General features: G+C 44.2%; 1 protein-coding gene across 1 annotated transcript in view; it reads left to right on the forward strand.

The window, feature by feature from the left end:
* Nucleotides 1-15,991, forward strand: part of HSPB8 (heat shock protein family B (small) member 8) — a 73,694-nt gene extending 57,703 nt beyond the window's left edge. The window contains exon 3 of the mRNA XM_075341854.1: nucleotides 14,978-15,991. Coding sequence (XP_075197969.1) covers nucleotides 14,978-15,137 — 160 coding nt within the window. The 3' untranslated portion in view covers nucleotides 15,138-15,991. The remainder of the gene's footprint in view (nucleotides 1-14,977) is intronic.
* Nucleotides 15,992-16,226: the final 235 nt, after the last annotated feature.

Below are 16,226 nucleotides of genomic sequence, written 5' to 3' on the forward strand. Positions count from 1 at the left end.
TGAAGCACTCTCAAAAATACGCGTGCCTTTCCCGTCCCCTGGCTGACCCCGGGGAAGAAAAGTCCTCTGAGAGCCATGACTTGTTCATCTTGGTTCTTTTAGAAACACAGCGAGGGGACTCCAACCACAGTCTCCCTCGTTGCCACTCACTGGGCCACACACACCCCACTTGACTGGCATCGGTTGAGCCCCCTTTTGAAAAAGAAAAAGATGCTTTGCATGAAGCACTCTCAAAAATACGCGTGCCTTTCCCGTCCCCTGGCTGACCCCGGGGAAGAAAAGTCCTCTGAGAGCCATGACTTGTTCATCTTGGTTCTTTTAGAAACACAGCGAGGGGACTCCAACCACAGTCTCCCTCGTTGCCACTCACTGGGCCACACACACCCCACTTGACTGGCATCGGTTGAGCCCCCTTTTGAAAAAGAAAAAGATGCTTTGCATGAAGCACTCTCAAAAATACGCGTGCCTTTCCCGTCCCCTGGCTGACCCCGGGGAAGAAAAGTCCTCTGAGAGCCATGTCCACATTGTCAGTGGACAGACACGTGTGCTTATCTGCCAGCAGACCCACAGCAGCACTGAAGACAGGTTCCGAGAGAACGCTGGCTGCAGGACACGACAAGATCCCCAAGACGTACGTGGCGAGCTCAGGCAATTTATCAAGATTGGAAGCCAAGAATGAGCAGGGCTCAAGTTGCACAATAATGGCATGTTTCCTTGCATATACTCATATATCTGTGTGTCCTCCTCTTTTTCCTTGTCCAGCTCTTTTGTTTTCGCATGAGTATATGTCCTTGTCACTTTCCCATGTGTTGTGAGTTGTTTGTGACCTTTTGGACACCTTTGAGGGTGTTTTCTAGGTGTTTTTCTGTGTTTGTGATTGCCTGCCATTGTTTCCTATGCAGTTCGAGTTCGGTTCGTCGAACGTTCGACGAACCGAACTCGAACGGGAGGTCCGTTCGGCGAACCAACCTCGAGCCGAACCGCGACCGGTTCGCTCATCTCTAACCAGCACCATCTTCCCTTACCTTATTCAGTATGCACATGTGTTAGGGATTTGGAGAGATAGCTGTTGGCCGATAGCGGCATACTAATGTGTATAACCAAGTTAGGTTTTGTTATGTGGTTTCCAACAGGGCTAAAGTGTATCTACATATCTATTTAAAGGGAACCTTTCACCAGATTTGGCGACTATAAGCTGTGGCCACCACAAGTGGGCTCTTATATACAGCATTCTAACATGCAGTATATAAGAGCCCAGGCCACTGTATAGAATGAAAAAATCACTTTATAATACTCACTTGAGGGGCGGTGCAGTGCAGACTGGTCGGATGGGTGTCCCGTTCTCTAGTACTGGCGCCTCCTCTTTCGGCCATCTTTGTCCTCCTTCTTCTGAAGCCGGGGTGCATGACGCATCCTACGTCATCCACGCTAGCAGCAATTGAAGTCCCGCGCAGGCGCACTACAATACTTTGATCTGCCCTGCTCAGGGTAGGTCAAAGTGCGCCTGCGCAGGACCCCTGTGTCGGCTTGTGTGGGTGACGTAGGTTGCATCATACACCCAGGCATCAGAAGAAGGAGGACAAAGATGGCCGAAAGAGGAGGCACTGGTACTGGAGAACAGAGACACCCATCCAACCAGTCTGCACTGCACCACCCCTTAGAGGAATACAATGGAACCTTGGTTAACGAGAACAATCCATTCTGGGAGTGTGCTTGTTAATCAAGTTACTTGTTCAGCAAAGCAAGATTTCCCATAGGAAATCATTGCAATGCAGACAATTCGTTCCACAATTTGTTAAATGTCCCATCCTAGTGCCCTATTGTGCCATTCTACACACGTACAAACACGAACAAACACGCACAAACATACACAAACACACACGCACAAACACAGATTATGCTCACCTTACCTTCCGTTCCCTCGCCGGTCTCCTGGAGCTTGTAGTTCGCCCGTACAAGACGTGTATCGGGTAACCAAGGCGACCGATGCCGGACCTTCCTCACTCAGCGCGCTGACATCAAAAGCAGGAGCCGCTTGCCTCTGATTGGCCAGCGTGCTGCCTTTGAGTAGCGCCTGACAGGGGAAGTTCCTCCCTCGTCGCGATGGTTACCAGATACACATCCTGTGGAGGGAGGACCTTCCCCTGTCAGCCACTCAAAGGCAGCGCGCTGGCCAATCAGAGGCAAGCGGCTCCTGCCTTAGACGTCAGCGCGCTGGGAGCTGAAGGTCCGGCAGCGGTCACCTTGGTTACCCGATACATGCAACTTCCAGGAAGCCGGCGAGGGAATGGAAGGTAAGGTGAGCATAATGTGTGTGTGTGCGCGCGTGCGTGTTTGTTTGTGTGTGTTTGTGCGTGCTTGTGTATGTTTGTGTGGACTGCAAGAGCGGGTTAGAGCTTCGTGGATGTACGGAACCGGAAGTTTGTGCGGTGAGTATTTTGCTCGTACAGCAAGGCTTTCTCGTAAACCGAGTTAAAAATTTACAGAAAGCCTTGCTCGTTAGGCGAAATACTCGCTAACTGGGTTACTCGTTAAGCAAGGTTCCACTGTATTATAAAGGGATTTTTACGTTCTACACAGTGGCCTGGGCTGTTATATACAGCATGTTAGAATGCTGTATATAAGAGACCACTGGTGGTGGCCACAGCTTATAGGCCCCAAATCTGGTGACAGTTTCCCTTTAATAATTTCATGAATTATCCTTTATACACACTTTTATGGTAAATTGTCTGCATATAAAATTATGTTACTTGAAAAAAGACATCATAGTTCTTTTTGTTCAAAGTAAATATCTCTCCCTAGGTAGAGTTCTACAATTTGGGGGTAAATATTGTAGATGCAGTTTTATTTAAACTATGTTACATTTTGTATAAAACAAGCTTATTTCTTCAGTACTTTGTCTTTAAAGCTTTGCATTGGCACTGAAAAAGTTAACATTGAATAATTTCAATCCATCTGTTTCAATTTCTAGTTACAACAGCAAATAGGGCATCATTCACAAGTGGTGCCATAAAAGAGGAAGATAAAAGTGATTTAAATTCCTTACAACTTCATGACTACACCATAGGATGCATCTGTTGTACACAGTGACTTGTATAAATCAAGGAATTGGGAGGCCCAGATCCATTAACTGCTAGCACAAGAAGGAATAAAGTACTGATTCCAAAAATTCATTATACCTCTCTTCCTCGGGAAGCCTAAATTCATCAAATATACATGTGAAAATGTAGGTTAGGAGTCAGTGTCTACTGTAATATTAAGGTAGCACATGAAAGCTTGGTAAAAATCAGTGCCAGTGTACATACTATATATTGAATGGTTCAAAATAGTAGTTTCTTTTAAAGGGAACCTGTCAGCAGAAATTTCGCCCAAAAGCTAAAAGATTCCCCCTCTGCAGCTCCTGGGCTGCATTCTAGAAAGGTCCCTGTTATTATTGTGCCCCATGTGAGACCAAAATAAAGACTTTATAAAGTGGTACCTTTTTGTATTCAGATACTGTAAATGTGACACGGGGGCGGGCTTTCTGGCGTCCGTTATTCTGCCTCCTGGTCCTGTATGCCGCCCCCATCGCTCCTTTCCATAGCTGATGCACCGCCCACTGCTCCAGCCATCCCCGCGCATGCCCAGTGCCAGTCTCACGGGACTGAGCAGTGTGACCGCTGGTGATGTGTGCGCAGGCAAGTGATTATGAGCGGGGCTGTGATTGTTATCAGCAAGTACCCGCCCATAATCTCGTGAGGGCGCAAACCTCACCAGCGGTCACACTGTGCTCAGGGTAGTGCTAGACTGTATGGGCTGCTTCCAGGGATGACGTCCCTTTTGTCACGTGATAGGAGCGTGTTCAAAATACTATCACGTGACAAAAGGGACGTCATCCCTGGAAGCAGCCCATACAGTCTAGCACTACCCTGAGCACAGTGTGACCGCTGGTGAGGTTTGCGCCCTCACGAGATTATGGGCGGGTACTTGCTGATAACAATCACAGCCCCGCTCATAATCACTTGCCTGCGCACACATCACCAGTGGTCACACTGCTCAGTCCCGTGAGACTGGCACTGGGCATGCGCGGGGATGGCTGGAGCAGTGGGCGGTGCATCAGCTATGGAAAGGAGCGATGGGGGCGGCATACAGGACCAGGAGGCAGAATAACGGACGTCAGAGAGCCCGCCCCCATGTCACATTTACAATATCTGAATACAAAAAGGTACCACTTTATAAAGTCTTTATTTTGGTCTCACATGGGGCACAATAATAACAGGGACCTTTCTAGAATGCAGCCCAGGAGCTGAAGAGGGGGAATCTTTTAGGTTTTGGGCGAAATTTCTGCTGACAGGTTCCCTTTAAAGCACCACTCCAGTATTTTGGGGTTTTTTTCAGTTCTGGAGTGACATTATAAATGTAGTCCAAAAAAACCTGTAGTGCCCCTGAAGCCATCAGGGAGCTACAAGGTACTGCATCCCCACCAGGATGCAGGCCTACCCCCTAGGGACCCAGAAAACCAGTGCCGGTAACACACAAACACTCCAGGAAATCCCAGTTTTTCCCCCAATTATCCCCCATAGAATGTTACAAGGCTAGGGTTGGACCAATGGATGGCTGCCTAGAGGTGGAGCTTCTCCAGTCCACTAGACAACCAGGTGGGAGGGGCAGACAATGCACAGTCAGTGTGAGGAGTCAGAAAGAGTTTGACAGTGAAAGTGAGCAGACGGACTGACCGGAGTGAACAGTAACCTGAGGGCCCAGGCGGTTAGTTGCCGGTGGAGTACTCCCGGAACTACGCACCAATGGGGTACAAAATCCTATGTCAGGCAAAAGCTCCAGGCAGACCTGAGAAAATCTGCACAATGAGGGGACCATCAAGGACCTCACTGATCTTGAAGTTTGGAACTCAGTAGCAAAGGTAGAACCGGGGACAGGACCAGAGACTCCAACCCCACAGGGTTTACGCTACCGCCATATGGACTGCTGAAGCAGACAACCAGGAGGGGACCCTCAGCCGCTCTATGCCACGGGGACCCACCAACCAAAGACAGGTGCAGGGGAAAGAAGCCACCAGGTAACTAAACCGGAACTCGGACTAAGGGGACCTGCATTTAAGACCAACCAGCCTCGGGTGACCAGTTACCCCAGAAAGTGAGTAAGGAACCAGTTGGTGGTCTACCTTCTTCCGACACCCGTCATATCACCTACCCTCTGGGGCCCGGCCCTGCTTGCAGAGGGCCTAACATCCAGGCTGCGACTAACACCAGCCCCAGTAGTGAACATTGTGCAGCGGTGACTCTATCCCTATAACCGCAACACTGCAAATGGATTCACGTATAAACTTTATTCAACAATCCCCTGTAAATATCCCCCTTTTCAAAAAGCACCCAGGGCACGGAACCGGGCAACAGCCACCAAAGTGACATTCCCCAGTTATACACTGCCCGGGACCGAGTACCCAATAACCCTGGGCGACACAAATCCAAGAAAAATCCAGCAATCCCAAATGATAAAAAATTCCAAAACTTTATTTCACATTTTAAAACTCCATGGTTAGGACTCCATTAAAAGGGAAACATATGACGCATTCGGATCCAACAGATCCTTACTCATATCACAGCTGGTCACCAGAAGAAGCAATCCAAAAAAATCCAAGAAAAATCTAGCAACCCCAAACGATAAAAAAATTCCAAAACTTTAAATCCCCAAAAGTCCAAGAAAAATCCAGCAATCCCAAACGATAAAAAATTCCAAAACTATTATAAATGTAGGCTTCCTGCCCCCTGTCATAAGGCTTCACCTGTTACCAACATCACACCTGTCCAGCAGCGCCATTTTGTGACTGTAACTTCTGAGGGGCTGGAAGACAGACATTAGATCCCAAGCTCCCAATGCAAGTCTTTGAGAGCCAGAACAAGGCCACATCGAGGCTCTTATAGAGCTGTACTGAGTTGTGATCTCTGGCACACTCCAAGAAACACTGGAGCTACCAGTAGGTCACAAATTGACAGAGACCAACTAAAGCGGCGGCAATAGGAGGTGAAGCCACCATAAAATGAGTATAATACAGGGGCAGGGGACTTACATTTAAAGCACCACTCTAGCAGTACAATAAAAAAATGCTGGAGTGGTGCTTTAAAGAACACAATTGACCCCGAGTAGATGACTAAAGGCCCCGTTATACGCAACGACGTATCTAACGATATATCGCCAGGGTCACGGATTCCATGACACACATCCGGCGTCGTTAGCTACGTCGTTGGGTGAGACAGCTCCGAGCGAGTGTTAATGATGGAAAATAATCACCTTATCGTCCATCGTTGAAACGTCGTTCCTTTTCAAAAAATCGTTGATTGTTGAGGTTGCAGGTTGTTCGTCGTTCCCGAGGCAGCACACATCGCTACATGTGACACCCCGGGAATGACAAACAACAGCTTACCTGCGGCTGCCGGGAATAAGGAAGGAAGGAGGTGGGCGGAATGTTACGGCCACTCATCTCTGCCCCTCCGCTTCTATTGGGCGGCCACTTAGTGAGGCCGCTGTGACACCACACGAACCGCCCCCTTAGAAAGGAGGTGGTTCGCCGGCCACAACGACGTCGCTAGGCAGGTAAGTGCCGTGTGACGGGTCCTAACAATGTTGTGCGCCACGGTCAGCGATTTGCCCGTGAGGCACAACCGACGGGGGCGGGTACGCTCGCAAGTGATATCGCTAGCGATATCGCTGCATGTAACGGGGCCTTAAGACTATCTAATCTGTTTACATAACTTTACGTAACCATTATATAACTTTTAGACAAAAAGTTCACGAATCATTTACAACTTTCACAAAAACTGTGCTGGTATCGAGAGTCATGGTCATCTTAAGATCACAGGGAACTTTCAAGTCTATTATTACATTTCAGAGAGTAGCTGAGTCAGTGTTGGCTGCTGGACTCCTTTTTGTTCCAATAAAACATGAACCTAATAATTTGCACAATAGGGATTTTGGTAAAAGACATGTAATAAATAGCTTAAGTAATGTTATGGAATGTTTCAATAGAATGGTAGAAATTTTGCGTGGGAAGGTATGTGCCTGATGGAAATTAAAAGCAGGGAGGAATAGCACTGTACATCAAGCACACAGCAGCAAAATAGCTTCCCTGACGTGTTTATTGCAATAATTGTTTTCCTCCTCTAAAGCACCTTGAGCTCTCGCAGATGATCACTGCATTGGCTGAGCTGGATTTGATATCATGTGTCTACATACATAAAGCTACTACAGTTATTTATTCATAGTTTATGCTTATAATTGTTTTCCCTAGGTCCTTATGATCAAAGGTGAACTTAATTTTGCAACCCTTGCATCATTAAAAATGCCTTCCCTTATCCCTTGCTAAAAATACTCACTAGTTTGGAGCTAAAGTCTTTCCTTTCACCAAGTCTTCCTTTTCATTTAATGTATAGATATTAAATTGCTATAGTGCAGGGAACGGCAGTCATGTGACCGCAAGTTTGCGATATACATGTTCCTGGCCAGAATCTGACTAGAGGGCGTGGCCTCATTGAATATAAGTGTATGGAATGGGCGCGTCTGGATAGTATGTCCAAAAAGATAAGGGAGGGTCCAGCTCACCAGGGACTGACCTGCTGGTTATAATCAGGAGTCCTGCGCACGGAATGAGGCTCGGCAACCATCCAGATTTGAAGTAGAAAGAGAGATTTCCAGCGCCAGGAATAGATTAAAAAATCCTTTTTTATTGAAAATAAGGCAGTAAAAATCCAGCAGATACCATGATAGATGTCAGAAAGATGGCAGAACAACGCGTTTCGACACTTCAGGTCTTAGTCATGTTCTCAAACATGACTAAGACCTGAAGAGTCGAAATGCGTTGTTCTGCCATCTTTCTGACATCTATCATGGTATCTGCTGGACTTTTACTGCCTTATTTTCAATAAAAAAGGATTTTTTAATCTATTCCTGGCGCTGGAAATCTGTCTTTCTACTTCACGTCGGGATAGTAGGTGCAGCCGTCCTGTGGGCGCGGTGTTGCAAAATATATTTGTATTGAGCGAGACCACAACCAATAGTCGGGTTCAGGCCGGGAACATGCATTGCACAATTGTGGTCATGTGAACGCCGTTACCGGCTCAGAAACCGGTGAATGCTCGCAGCACACAGTGCATGTGCTGGGAGGATTCACACATCTGCAGTCACATAGAGTGACACATAGAGTGACTGCAGGCTTATCATTTTAGACTGGACAACACCTTTAAGCCCTGCCATAGGATATGCAGTACAGCACATAGGAGTATTATTTAGCAGTTGCACATATAAGCCCTTTAATGGTTAAAAGGTAAATAAAATATTTTAATAACATTTTGTAAAATGGTTCGAAATTAAAATTAAAATCAATAAATATCGTTGTAATGCTTGCTAGGCGAGAACGGGATTATTGGATCCACTTCCCGATAACACATGGAAGGCGATTCTCTCTGTATGCAGCATTCCTACCCAAAGGACAGCTTGCTCAGTGATGAACTGGACAGCCTCGGACAGGAACTTTACATCCATGGATAACACAGCAATGGGAGTTTGAAGCTGAAGGACGGGAATCTAATACCGATCCACAATGGCCTGCTGTATGAAATTCCCGGAGAAACCAAAGTCCAGTAAGGCCATTTCAGAGAATCGGGTGTCTCCGCTAGTCATGGACAAGGTCAAATGTAGGGGTGGAGAGGACTTCCTTCCACCCAGGGTGGCCTCACCAACCGACCCAAGGCTGAACAGTTTCCCGGCTTCTTCAGAAAGAAGCAAATTAGGTGCATTAGACTTCTACAGTAGAAGCACCCTTAACTGGTGCGATGAAACTCACAGCAGTGACTCGCCGGATGCACTTGATGCCTCCATGGGCTCGGAGACAGTAGCAGAAGCTACAGGTTGCAGCTGGATGGGTATCTGGAATGAAGGCGCCAAGTGCAACAACCTCTTCTCCCAGTTCATTTCTCTGGTTCGTTCTTGGATCCAGAGAATAGCTGGCGGATAGCCAGCGATACCAGCTCGTCATTTATCCTTCCAGACAATCCTTCACAGAATATAGTCAACTATGCTTTGTTATTCCAGCACAGTTTCGAGGACAGGGTGTGGAAACGGATGACATATTAGCCTATGGTGAAGCTCCCTTGGCTTAGTCTGAGCTGTGAGGATGCGGCCAAAGAAACTCAGCCCGGCTCCAAGAAAAGCAGCAGGTTCTAGATGATTGGATCATTTCTGTTCTATAGTGGATTTATCCAAGCCAGGGCTTTGCCATTCAGGTGCGACATCATAAAGGACACTTTAGTCCAAGGAAAACAGATGCGGCAACAGCTCAAAGTGCAGGAAGCACTGGTTAATAAAGCCTTTGCATAATTGGGGATCACTGTTAAACCTTGGAGGAGACAACAGGTGATGACCTGAACTTGGAGCCGGATTTATTACTGCAGTACCACGTTCATCTGGGACATGGCTTAAAAGCAAGTATCCAGTGACCGAAGATGAGTCAGCATCCAGTCCTGTTGCTCATGTTGCCCGGACCACCTCCTGCTGCAGGCTGGTGAATTGAGCAGCATTAGGGCCAGCGGGATCCATGACCTTGGTAAACTGTAATGCTCACCAGGCAAGCGCAGTATTAGTGGATCCACTGGACCAAAGGTACTGATCACTGGCCTGGAGGAGTGAATTAGATCGGCTACCGAGTCTTCACTAAAGCCACAGAAGGTGGTGATAGATACACACGCTCAAAGGTAGCCAAGAGAGGGCAACCCCAGGGGATCAATGGTACCTCAGCAGCTGGCGCACTGGACTAAAACAGTCTCTGGTTGTAGAAGCAGCAGCATATATCAAAGGAGGCAGCAGCGGAAATGGATATCGTAGGAGGCAGCCGGCGTGGATAGTTGCAGCAGTGGCAGCGGATACCATAGGAGGTGGCAAGCGAGGACAGTTGCAGCAGCAATGGACTTGATATGCACTAAAACAGATAGGAATCAGCAACAGCACACAGCACAGTAACAGCAGCAATAGCACCAAGGGACCTGAGAACTAGTATTGTATAAAACACATTGCCCTGGCACCTCCCTAAAGGGGAAGGGGTCTTAAATAACTGATGTCTTACAGCCATGCTTATAGGCACTATGGGTCAAGGCATACTGGCCCTTTTAAAAAAGGGGCGTGTACGCACACCCTACTGTCACGCTAGGAGTATGGGGGAGTACCAAGCAAATGGCGAAAGGGACAGAAAGGGAAGCTTAGCATCTAAGAAAGGGAGAGATGTTGACCCTTGACCTAACCTACCGCTGGCCCCTGGGGTCCCTCACCAAGCTAGGAAGGTTCTGCACCTATGAGCTGAGCCGGATACATGCCCCTAGAGCTGGGCCCTAGGCAGAGAATGGATGGGATGAGCTCTCTATCAAAGCCACTAAACACTTAAGAAGACACAGGAGCACACACACGGGGAAAGCAGATCAACCTATCTCCAGATGCCTCAGGAAGAAGTTCAGCTAAGAGCAGCAACAATAATACTGATGAGTGCAAGCCACCTGCTTACATCTAGACCTTCTGAAGGAACTGAATATCACCAGCCCAAGTCCAGGGAAAATTAGTGTATTTAAACCCAAGGGAAAATATAGATGATTAGCAGGTGAAAAGTAGAGGAGCTCCGCAGGGTCCTAGAGGGAAAAGGATGAAAACCCAGCAGAGCAGATACCTAGTACACTGAATACTAACAGCAGGAAAAATAGAAAGTCAGGTAGCATTTAGCGCAGCCAACACTGCGACCTATACATGTTTTGTATCTTCGTACTCATATTGATCTGGAGAATCATAATGCCAGGTCAGTTTCACCATATAGTGAACATGCTAAATAAGAAAAAAAAAATAACTGTGGAATTGCACTTTTTTTGCAATTTCACCAAACTTACATTTTTTTTTCTAGTTTTCCAGTACACTATATGGCAAAATGTATGGTTTCATTCAAAAGTACTCGCAAAAATCAAGCCCTCATATGGCTATATTGACGGGAAAAAAAAAAAGTTATGGCTCTTGAAAGTAAGGGAGGAAAAAGCGAAAAAATGGAAGATTACCCTGGGGTGAAGGGGTTAATATTTAAAAACGACAATACGGAATAAAAGCTGCACTGTATTTGCTAGGGGCAAGCAAGACAATTTTCTTTTATTAACATTTCATAAACTTCCGTCAGGTTATCTGCTTTGCCTGGAGTGTTCCTATAAGAAATGTTTGAGGTCTGGTGCTCACTAAATGAGCAAATACATAGTTTACATGAATAGAAAAAATAACATAAAGCTGCAAATGAAGTACATTATTTTTATAGCCATACAGAAGAATTAAATAAGAATTTCATTTGAGCCGTTCCTACATACTGAACTGCCCCCTGTAAAATGCGAGCCACTTTTCACTGCCCTTTTTGTAATAAGCTCTCCATAATCTCTGCTTCTTTATATCAGTGGCCATCTATGCCAAGCATATGTCATGACGTTTTATAATATGGATTCAATTACTCTTGTATGAAGCAGTCAGAAGACAAAGAATAGGAGCAGATGATAAGTTTTACTGAAGTTGCTCCAATCCAGAGAGAATCATGATTCTTGTGTTTAACTGGAAATTGGACCTTTAAGTGAAAATAAGTATTATCTGCAGTAAGATAAAACTGCATTCACTGCTATTTAAGTGGTAAGAGGTTTTTACTGTGTTATTATAGTGAGAAAACCCACAGCTTTATATTTTATGTTTATAATGTGGTCTAGATGGGGGTATAGAGAAATTCCTCTGTAAAGGGCATATCTATCCTTGATACCAAAGCTTGGTTTCTTAAAAAATGTTAAACCTCTGAGTGCTTTTTAAGTTTATTTTCATTAGCAGTAATGTCTGTCCAAGTTCCTATATTCAATGCCTGTGTACGTTAGTGTTTCAGAGTGCAGCTGTTTATTTGTTAGTTTATTCATGTTTAGTATGTACCTGTTTACACTTGTCTGTTAGGAAGGGCAGTCAGTTTTCTTAATTTGGATTATGGGGTCATGCCTTCTGACTGAGCACTCCTTTCCCATCAGCTTAGGGCGATTTATAATTTCCTCATAGCAGGTTCCTGCCCACCCATCACATTGTAGGCTGTTCAGCCCAGATAGAGGCATCATTAGACAGGGACACAACATACGAGATAAGTTTTGACGCTGGCTGCTGGGCTTGCATAAAACTGCCCTTTTAGAGATGTTAAGTGTCTCAATTTTTACATTTATTTCCTAAGGAGTAATGCATGTCCAAGTTTCTATATTCAATGTCTGTATAGCTTAGCGTCTCAGAGTGCAGCTGTTATTTGTTAGTTTATTCATGTTCAGTATGCACCTGTTTACACTTGTCTGTTAGGAAGTGCCATCAGTTTTCTTATTTTGGATTATGGGGTCATGCTTTCTGACTGAACATTCCTTTTCCATCAGCTTAAGGCGATTTTTAATATCTTAATAGCAGGTTCCTGTCCACCCATAAAATTGTAGGCTGTTCAGCCCAAATAGAGGCATCATTAGACAGGGACCCAGCATACGACATATGCTTTGATGCTGGCTGCAGGGCTTACATAAAGCTGGCCTTTTTTATACGCTGAGTGTCTCAAGTTTTAAATTTATCTTCTTAGGAGTAATGCATGTCCAAGTTCCTATATTCAATGTCTGTATACCTTAGCGTCTCAGAGTGCAGCTGTTTATTTGTTAGTATAAATCTTGTTCAGTGTGCACTTGTTTGCACTTGTCTGTTGAGAAGTGCCATCAATTTTCTTATTTGTTTACACATACCAACCGGTGGAACAATGCGACCACCGTTCGGAAAGCTTTTAATAATTGGTGATCATTTGATTGCCTGTTTACACAAGCAGACCAAGCAAATTATGCACACTATGTGTTCTACAGCATTCTAAGTGGGGTGTTACACGCTACGATATATCGGGTGATATGTCGCCAGGGTCACGAATTCTATGACGCACATCCGGCATCGTTTGAGATATCGTAGCGTGTGACTGCTACGAGCGACGATGAACGAGCAAAAATACTCACCTTATCGTTGCTCGTTGACACGTCGTTCATTTTCATAAAATCGTTCCTCTTCCTGCGCGCCGGTTGTTCATTGTTCCTGAGGCAGCACAGGTCGCTCCGTGTGACACCTCGGGAACGATGAACTGCAGCTTACCTGCGGCCGCCGGCAATGCGGAAGTAAGGAGGTGGGCGGGATGTTATGTCCCGCTCATCTCCGCCCCTCCGCTTCTATTGGGCGGCCGCTGTGTGACGTCGCTGTGACGCCGAACGTCCCTCCCCTTTCAGGAAGAGGATGTTCACCGCACACAGCGAGGTCGTTCGGGAGGTAAGTGCGTGTGACGGGGGTTAACGACTTTGTGCGAAACGGGCAACAAATTGCCCTTGACGCACAAACGATGGGGGCGGGTGCAATCGCTCATGTGATCGCACGATATATCGTCCCGTGTAACGCCGCCTTAAATCACTCAGTGCACAGAAGATGCCATTGTTCTTGGCAGCACAAGTCCTGTTTACACAATGTGCTGCTGAGAATGAGGATTCTTTTTTGCTGCATAAAAGATCATTTCACCTGATGAACAAATGTTTTCCACATTTATCAGGTAATTGGTAGCATGCTTACATGGCAAGAAAATTGTAAAATGGGTGCTTTTAACAATGCTCTTCACAATTATTTTGCCTTCTGGTAGTCTCTGCCAGTCCTCCAGAGATGGTGTCACATCACATCCATCATTCATCTGACTATGCAGCTAATTACTGTACTGTCCACTAAACTACTGTAGTCATCTACTTATGTCCATGGTGTTTAGAAAGTAGCACAACACGGCTGCACTACTCAGCAGATGCTGTCACTAGACTATAGAGGTAATTTATGAAAGCTTGGAGCTTCTCAGTGGCCTTCTTTGTTCTGTGTTTATGGTCATTGCACATCTATATTCTCATATTCTACCAGTGTCACAAGTAGTGCAGTTGAGGATTTCAATTTTCATGCAGTTTTGAAGAAAATAATCCAGCTCACTAATATAACGTTTAATATGAGTCAAAAGAGGAGCTTCTGTTTAAGGAGAATAGTAGAACTATACAGAATACAAGATGGTTTACATAATGTGTCTGGTGCATATTGGCACTTATTGTAGCCTTTTTGTGTCCATAAACAATTGCTATTGTTTTTCCTATATTTTAAGCATACTAAAATCACTCTCCCCAAGGATTTGTGTATTGTCCTTCTTTATTACTTTGATCACACAAACTTCACTAGCTCCAGTACACTGACAAGCAAAAGAGTAACAGTGTTTTGAGCTTTTGAATTTCAGGCTCCATATCTCACCATCTATTACAGCTTTGAGCATGAGACTATCTTCATTTTATAGCCAATGATCTTGGCTATCTCGTACATAAATGTGACTTACAACTACTTAGCATATGATATGCAGACTCTTATCTCAATGCATTGTTCCTGTTTTGCTCTTAAAAATCTAAATGTTAATTTTTAATATTTTATTCGTTTTATATAAGTCCACCTTTGGCTTTCAACAGCGCCTGAATCCTTTTGGGCATGTTCTGGAGCAGATTCAAGCATATCTTGATCCCATGTCTCTTCTACACATTTCCAATGTTGGTACATACTGGTAGCAGATGGGGAGATATGGAGCCTGAAATTCAAAAGTTCAAAACAGTGTTACCCTTTTTCTTGTCAGTGCTTATTAGTCAATGATCAATAATAAGACTGATCATTTTTTTGTCCTCATGGGAGTACTATACTAAAATAATTGCATTACTTATATGTATGATGCAATATTTTGCAAATGCCTTAATAGCTATGTTTTTCTTTATTTCTCTAGCTATGTTTTCTAAAGTCATCATAGGGAGTAATGATTGGGCAGTATGTATTGTATGAAATGATCACTATGTATTTACTAAGTGCATATGTCCTATTTCTTTTTTAGATTGCCCCCAGAAGTGGATGCCATGACTGTGTTTGCCTCTCTTTCTCCAGAAGGGCTACTTATAATTGAAGCACCTCTAGTCCCTTCCTACAACCAGCAAGGAGATGAATCTTACACCTATGAGCTTCCTCTAGACCCCCAAGAAGTTACTACTTCGTAATCTAAACCAAGGAATGCCTCCTCTGGAGAATTTCACTTGAATTCCACATAAGGCTGCATTAGTGACCCAGAAGAGTACAATGTATCTTGTATGTTTTCATTTATATATAATCAATCCTCGGTTCGGAGTTCTGAATCCTCTCTAGATTTAGACATACAATATCTCTCCATTTTATGAACTTGATATGTCTTGGATAGAGTGACAGATGAGTAGCTACATGTCCAATACTCATTTTAGATTATAATATATACCATTTTGTCAGTACTAGGAAATCCTATAAATAAAACAAATAAAATATTGTTACCATGTGACAACCCCAGCATAAACAAAGGAAATATTATCTTTAGAAATGTACTATATAACATTAAGTTTATATATTGAAGTCAGCAAGAAATGAGTTTCTTGACCTAAATTGTTGTGTAATATTTAAACAAATTAATATATTATAGCCGTCAACGTTGGACAACACATATAGACGTCTAGATTTCTGCGTATTTGAAGCAATGCCCATGTACCCAGTTTACATTAATCACAAATCACTAATGATCCCACTGCTATGTGTCATTTAATGATGCCTTTGTTTCCTAATTAATGAAAACAATAGACCAACATGCAACACTGATTTGTATTCTTGAGGTCTTACATGTTCTTTGATTTGTGTCAGTCTGTATTCTTTATCGGAGATCACAAAAGCTGAGCTTTTCCATTGTGCACTGTTGGTAGAAAACTAGAAATATAAAATGAGCTTACTTACCTGGTTGTGATATAACTTTAGGTTTCTATGTATATTGGAGAATTTAGAGGGTGTTTTCCATTTGATTGTGTTGGGTATATTAAATATTTGTAACCAAGAATGGTGAATTTGCGTCTTTATTCATTTATATTCATCTTATTGCTAAGAACATAATACATCTTTTTAGATGATTATAATTAAAAAAAGATAGGAAATGAAGAACGCTCAATTACAGACGTGAAAAAAGTACAAATCTCTGTGCCCTCCGAGAGGAAATGATGCTGTGATAACCATTCATATACACAGAACATGTTCATACCCACTTTTAAATGGAGGATTCTCTGCTAAAGTGCTAA

The sequence above is a fragment of the Anomaloglossus baeobatrachus genome, chromosome 1 (assembly GCF_048569485.1).
Source record: "Anomaloglossus baeobatrachus isolate aAnoBae1 chromosome 1, aAnoBae1.hap1, whole genome shotgun sequence".
Taxonomy (NCBI): domain Eukaryota; kingdom Metazoa; phylum Chordata; class Amphibia; order Anura; family Aromobatidae; genus Anomaloglossus; species Anomaloglossus baeobatrachus.